Raw genomic sequence first — 7,732 nt, 5'->3', positions numbered from 1 at the left:
CTCCTCCTCCACCACCACCACCTCCTCCTCCTCCTCCTCCTCCTCCTCCACCACCACCACCTCCTCCTCCTCCTCCTCCTCCTCCTCCTCCTCCTACAATACAGGTAAATTCTGAACATTATTTTTAGTATTCACAGTTTTTGTAATGCGTTTGGGTCAGATGTCAAGTGAGCGATTAAGAAGAGAATATTTTGCACCCTCTCTCTCTCTCTCTCTCTCTCTCTCTCTCTCTCTCTCTCTCTCTCTCTCTCTTTCTCTCTAAATTACCATAACAGCCAAGCAAATCCAATAGTTATCTTAGACGCATATATTAGATAAAACTAAATTACCTTACTCACCCATATAAAACGTGGAATTTCGCTCACTTTGAATCTTTATTTGTTTTTTATTTATTTTATGAAGCCAGGATTCCATGGGCTTAACTGGTGAGTGAATGAGTGTCTGGCTCATGTATTTTGGAAAAGTTTGGTTAGTAGCTTGTATTTTTTCTCTGGCTCTCTGGACACGGAATTGAGGTTATTATTATTATTATTATTATTATCATTATTATTATTATTATTATTATTATTACTTTCATACTTACAGACTGCACACTCTTACCCGACCTCCGGCTAAACTCTGGTTGGGTTATAGTTAGTGAAATGTTATTGAGAGAAAAATGGCTATAAAATAATTGGCGAGGTCATGGATTAATTGTAGATCAGATACGTGAGGTTTGGGGGAAAAAAAAAAGAGAGAGAGAAAAGGAAAAAAAGTAATTCTTGTGTTCTTGTTTTGATGTAATTGGTTGATTTGAGAGAGAGAGAGAGAGAGAGAGAGAGAGAGAGAGAGAGAGAGAGAGAGAGAGAGAGAGAGAGAGAAATGGCGGGACAAAGCATTATTGAAATCAGAGTAGAAACGGGAATATAAGGGGAAAAGAAAGAAAATAGAGTGATAAAAAAAATGACAAGGAGAAGAAAACTATTTTTAAGGTAAGGAAAGAAATAGTAGTGACGTAAGAAATCGGAGAGAGAGAGAGAGAGAGAGAGAGAGAGAGAGAGAGAGAGAGAGAGAGAGAGAGATGACTTTGATCTGTGACTGACCTGATACCTTAAACTTTGACTTTGACCTGTGACCTTGACCTGTGACTGACCTGTTTCCATAACCTGCCACCTTGACCAGTGATCTTAACCTGTGACTGACCTATGACCTTGACTGACCTTGACCTGCTACTTTAATCTGTGATTTGACCTGTGACCTTAACCTGTGACTGACCTGATACCCTGACCTGTGACGACCTGTTACCCTGACATGCGACCTTGGCCTGCGACTGACCTGTGACCTTGACTGACCTTGACCTGTGACCTTGACCTCATAGATCCACATCAAAATCCAATTCCTTCTTCCCAGACGCACACAAAATATATGTTCTAATCTTGACCGTAACGGATATTTTGAAAACATACATACATGCGAAGATGCGTACATAAAAACGGACATGATCGTAGTACTAATGAGCAAATGGAAAAGGTTTGAGAAAAGAAAATATGAGAAAATTAGACAGGATCAAAGAAAACACAAAACAGCAAAGAGAAAGTAAGAGAAAAAGAGGAAGAAGGTGTGGGTGGTGTCTTGGGGGGTTATGTGGGGGGTGTAGAGGGTGTGTGTGGATGGGGAGGGGGGGTACACACAAGGCCACCGTTAACGTTCTTTTCAAATTTCCCGCGCTCTGGTTGCGTCATCGGCGACCTCCCTCCCGGCACTCCTCAGCTTCACCCTCGTTTTCTTTTATTTTCCTCCTCTTTGTTATTTATTATTGTTATTAATGTTTTTATTGTTATTATTCTGTACCCTACCTCACCCCATCCACAGGTGAGAAACAGGCATGATGATGATGATGGTGATGATGGTGATGACGATGATGATGGTGATGATTGTGGTGATGATAATGTTGGTGATGACGATGATGATGGCAGTGATTATGATGATGATGGCGGTGATGGTAATGATTGTGGTGATGATGATGATAATGATGATGGCGATGATGATGATGATGGTAATGATGATGACGATGATGGTGATGACGATGATGATGGTGATGATTGTGGTGATGATGATGATGGTGATGATTGTGGTGATGATGATGATGATGATGGTGATGATTGTGGTGATGATAATGTTGGTGATGACGATGATGATGGCAGTGATTATGATGATGATGGCGATGATGGTAATGATTGTGGTGATGATGATGATAATGATGATGGCGATGATGATGGTGATGATGATGATGATGGTGATGGTGATGGTGATGACGGCAATGATGATGATGATGATGATGATGGTTTTGTTGTTCATTTTTCTGGTTTGTTGTTTTTTTATGCTGAAATTGCGTTTTGTTTGTTTTACTGTCTTTCGTGATGTATTTCTCTTCAGTCATCATCTCTTTCCTCCATTGTGTTAGGTCCGATCCTTACCTCACCCCTTCTCTCTCTCTCTCTCTCTCTCTCTCTCTCTCTCTCTCTCTCTCTCTCTCTCTCTCTCTCTCTCTCTCTCTCTCTCATCAATCAATCATTATCATCATTATCATCATCATCTTTACCACCTGTCTCATGCATCTTTCCTTTCCCCTCCCTTCACCTTGTTTCCTCCCTCTCTCCTTCCCTCCTTTCCTCCGCGACTCACCTTCACGTAAGCCCCTCCCTCCCTCCCTCCTTCGGTATATAAAGCGAGGGGAGGGCGGGAGGAAGGCATCACTCCCTCCTCTTCCCTCCCTCACTCACCCCTCCAACATGGCGTCCCACACAGTAAGTTGCAGTGGGAGTGAACCAAATCAAACTGGCATCGTGACGTCAGAGGCAGGAAGAAAGTTCGATTAGGCGGGAACTGATCCATAAATTTTAAAAGTTGGACGTAATTCAGTGATCTCAAAATTTAGTAAGACATATTTCCGATCTTCTTTAACAGCTCTGACTGAAAATAAATGAAGTGAAACCGGTAGTACGGTACTTACATTGGAATTATAGTTAACAGAATCCATCCAACCATTGTGAATTTGAAGTTCTGTAGGTCCTTGAATTCATATGTTTGCTATAAATTGTACCGGTACTTAATGAAATGATGTGTTTATTCAGGATATCACAAAGGCATGATTTAGTTGATGAGTATAGAAAGTCAGAAGAATGATTACCACAGTTACTAAGTGGTTGAAGATTATGATGTGGGGTTGCTAACATTTTCATCATTCAGAAATGGCTTTAACTCCCCTCTTTAAAAAAAGGTGGGTTAAGACAAGATACAGGTAGGAAGAGAAAACAAATATAGGACGACTGTCAAACATCATTCCCAGTAAAATGGGCCACACAGTCATTCACATATCAGTCAAACCTTCATATTATTATTATTATTATTATTTTTGAGGCATCCAGATCTATCCTTGCTGGTATGACATATAGATACTGAGCTGTCCTATTATTGGTGTATGTGTAAAATTCAGGTAGTATGAGGATTTTTTTTATTTTTGGTTTTATTTATACTATCTCAAGACGATATTAAGCTTAGGAGAGACTTTTTGAACTTGATGGATTAGATACATCTCATATATACTCCTTCACTGCCTGCCATTATGTATTAATAGAATGAATTATCCATGAAGGGATTATTTTTAACTGCCTGCATCTCCCCTGAAGGCATTATTAGTGTTGTGGGTGGTGGTGGGTGCGACAGGCCTGCCAGAACGACCCCCTCCCTCCAGTGGCTACGGCTACACTGCCCCCTCCAACCCCCTCCCCAGCCCTTCCTATGGGGCTCCCCGCTCTGCATATCGCCCGCCTCAGCCCACATATGAGGCCCCGGAACCAGCATATGCACCACCTGAACCCCAATACGAAGCACCGGAACCCAAATACGAAGCTCCGAAACCCACATATAGAGCTCCAAAACCCACATATCAAGCTCCTGAACCTACATATAAGGCTCCGGAACCCACGTATAAGGCACCTGAACCCACGTATAAGGCTCCTGAACCCACGTATAAGGCACCTGAACCCTCATATCAGGCTGCATCGTACAGGGCCCCAGAACCCACATATAAGGCACCTGAACCCACCTACAGAGCTCCTGAACCCACATACAAGGCTCCTGAACCCACATATAAGGCCCCAGAACCCACCTACGAGGCCCCAGAACCCACCTACAAGGCCCCTGAGCCCACCTACAAGGCCCCTGAGCCCACCTACAAAGCTCCTGAGCCCACCTACAGTGCACCTCAGCAGGGATACTCCACTTCCTACGAGGTGAGTGACTATAGTAGGTTAATTTTCATCTGACGGAACTGGGTCACTCACAACTGAAATAGGCTCAGTTGGGGCTGCGTGAAATTGGACGAACCTTATGTATGATGCGAGAATTTGCCTCCTTGGTTACTAGTCAGACTTATCATCCATTTTTACCACACCTGGCCATCAGCAGTTGAGAGGGGTTATGGATCACTGTCAGGTGAATACAAGCAAACCATAAATTATTTTCCGAATTTCTCGTATGTCAGTATTGAAACTTTGAAGGAAACGGTGTATAGAAGATCTTAATTTTTGACCGTCATTCCTGGAACACCTGTGATTGCTAGACATAACTAGCCTGCATCCCACCGTCCTTTGAAATAATCTGGCAAGTTCATTTTATTCATCTTCATCATGCTATCCCAGCTTCCAGTGTTCTGTGAAACGTGTATAGGATCTAGAAATCCGAATATGAAAGTAAAAAAGAGTCTATCTTCATGGTGCCCGATTAAATTTTTCACCAGTTAAAGTCTTCAGAAGTAATGGCTCCATCCCACGTGCTAAACCATCCGCGACAAATTGTTTCCTAACCATTACAGTTACTACTGTCATGGTAGAAGGGAAGTGTACATACAGATTTTGTCATGGGCATCTTCATTCGTATTTAATTAATCTTTTTTTCCTGTATTTTGGTGCTTTTTTGAATTCCTCAGTTTCACACCAGGCTTTTTCTTTCACCCATGTTTTATGCATCTTCAGTCAAATTTAGTTCACTTAGTTTTGTAATATTGTACTTCTTCGTTTTCTTCAGTTCTGTCACCTCGTCTTTCCTCTTATTCACGTACCACAACACACCATCTTCCTCTCAGTTTCCCACTCCACATTTTGCCTTCATATTTTCTCACCTAAATCCACATCAACACTGTAGACAACCATTCTTTCCACGTAGTCTTATTATGGAAACAAACTCGTCTCGTCCTTCTGATTAGTTGACTTTCTTACTCCACAGCTTTCACGATTAGGCATTTTTCTAATCTTGCCTATTCTGTGCAGTGCCTAAATACTCAACACATCCAGTTTCAGTGCCCTTTTGACAGTTGATAATCATGCCACATCAATATCTGCCACCCTTATGATAATATGATGGGTGGGGAGGGGTGTCTTGCAGTGGCATCGTTATAAACACGTCCCTTAATTCCCTTTCTATCCCGTGAAAGGAGGATACTTGACCGCAGGAGGACAGTTTAGTCTGTATTTAATTTCTTTTTCCTTCCTCTCTTCCTTTTCTGTTTATGGGGTTCGTGTTTAGATGACCCTGGGGCCACAACAACAGTAACAACGATGGCGAGAATGATACTAAACAGTCATAATCCTAACACTCTATAATCCAGTTTTCCTGGCAGACTTTCTAGCTTTATGCAAGGATTTCATAGCACCAGCCTCCTTTCTTCCATGCGTCGCTGTTTTTTTGCCTCCACTCCTTATGCTTCTCTTTAACACTGGACCTCACCACAAACAGTCCACAAACATATTCTATAAATGACAGAAGGAGTCTAGGTGGCTTTGTTTTCGTAATGCCTTTTCTTTAGTGATATATCGTGCACATTTCATTTAAATAGCTTCTTATGTTATACTGATAAAAGAATGCCAATATTAAAACAGTATAAACAACAGTAAGAGAGTAATAAGATGTAATAAAGGAAATAAATCACTAAGGAAAAGGTGCTCCAAGCCATTCTCTGTCTCTTCCGATCGTATATTGCATCGAGTTGCATTTGCAGAAAGGGATGCCATTCGACTTCGCCTACACGGTGCTGGATGAGTACCGGGGGACGGACTTCGAACACTCTGCCAGCTCCGACGGTGCGATGGTGAAGGGGCAGTACCGCGTGAGCCTTCCCGACGGACGCACGCAGCTGGTGACGTATACCGCTGACGACTACAACGGCTACATCGCTGAGGTGGCCTACGAGGGCGAGGCCGCCTACCCACCCCCCCAGCAGTACCAGGCACCCCAGCCATCTTACAAGGCCCCTGAACCCTCATATAAGGCCCCTGAGCCTACTTACAAGGCCCCAGAACGTACTTACAAGGCCCCAGAACCTTCTTACAGGGCTCCAGAGCCTACTTACAAAGCTCCAGAGCCTACTTACAAAGCTCCTGAACCCACCTACAAGGCACCTGAACCCTCATACAAGGCACCTGAACCTACTTACAGGGCTCCAGAGCCTACTTACAAAGCTCCAGAACCTACTTACAACGCTCCGGAACCTACTTACAAGGCTCCAGAACCTACTTACAATGCCCCAGAACCTACTTACAAAGCTCCTGAACCTATGTACAAGGCGCCTGAACCTACTTACAAGGCTCCAGAACCTACTTACAAGGCTCCTGAGCCTTCTTACAGAGCTCCCGAGCCTACCTACAAGGCCCCTGAACCTACTTACGAAGCTCCTGAACCCACATATGAGGCACCGGAACCTACTTACAGAGCACCAGAACCCGCTTACCGTCCGCCAGTACCTACTTACACTCCCCCTCAGCGATCTTATGGCACCCCCGCCCCCACCTACAGTCCCCCGTCACCTACTTACGGGACTCCAGCACCTACTTACAACCCCCCATCGCCTACTTACGGGACCCCAGCACCTACTTACAACCCTCCATCGCCTACTTACGGGACGCCAGCACCTACTTACGGCCCTCCCCCCTCCCGCTACGCACCACCTCACTAGCCGACGACCGCACGATGCATAGATAACGAATTTATTTTATTTATTTATTGATCTGTATAGCAATAAAGTCTGCCATATCATCACACGTGTTCTCTAATTTCCCTACCGTGATAGACTAATTAAGGTAAGCCACACCTGTCACACCTGTCCTTCACCAAGCCCTTACACCTGAGCCGAAGTTCTCAATCACTTGCCCAGAAGACTCGAAAATAAAATAAACTTATACACATGCACATACATTTCTTCTCTCTCTCTCTCTCTCTCTCTCTCTCTCTCCTGTAAATGTCAGCTGAGGGCGAGAGGGTATTATTATTATCTACCCTGCTGTGATTGTGCCTTAGTGCAAAATTAAAGGTGAAAGAAGACGAGTTAAAAAATATGAATGTGAAAGAACTGTGTAAAAAATGAAGGTGAAAGAAATGAGTGTAAAAAAATAAAGGTGAAAGAAGTGAGTGTAAAAAAGGGGGTGAAAGAAGTGAGTGTAAAAAAGGGGGTGAAAGAAGTGAGTGTAAAAAAATAAAGGTGAAAGAAGTGAGTGTAAAAAAATAAAGGTGAAAGAAGTGAGTGTAAAAAAATAAAGGTGAAAGAAGTGAGTGTAAAAAAATAAAGGTGAAAGAAGTGAGTGTAAAAAAATAAAGGTGAAAGAAGTGAGTGTAAAAAAAGATGAAAGAAGTGAGTGTAAAAAAATAAAGGTGAAAGAAGCGAGTGTAAAAAAATAAAGGTGAAAGAAGCGAGTGTAAA

At 43.0% G+C, this 7,732-nt stretch overlaps 1 protein-coding gene across 1 annotated transcript; it reads left to right on the top strand.

The window, feature by feature from the left end:
• The first annotated feature begins 3,822 nt into the window (after positions 1 to 3,822).
• LOC145410391 (uncharacterized) lies at positions 3,823 to 6,991 on the top strand. The gene is made up of 3 exons (XM_080280543.1): positions 3,823 to 3,953; positions 4,052 to 4,274; positions 6,038 to 6,991. The coding sequence occupies exons 1-3, from the start codon at positions 3,823 to 3,825 to the stop codon at positions 6,989 to 6,991; spliced, it is 1,308 nt and encodes a 435-aa protein (XP_080136669.1).
• Positions 6,992 to 7,732: the final 741 nt, after the last annotated feature.

Source organism: Coenobita brevimanus, chromosome 85, assembly GCF_032717465.1.
Source record: "Coenobita brevimanus isolate Jiangsu-jjx chromosome 85, ASM3271746v2, whole genome shotgun sequence".
NCBI lineage: Eukaryota > Metazoa > Arthropoda > Malacostraca > Decapoda > Coenobitidae > Coenobita > Coenobita brevimanus.
The sequence above is the reverse complement of the archived record's forward strand: the minus strand, read 5'-3'. Positions and strand labels throughout refer to the sequence as shown.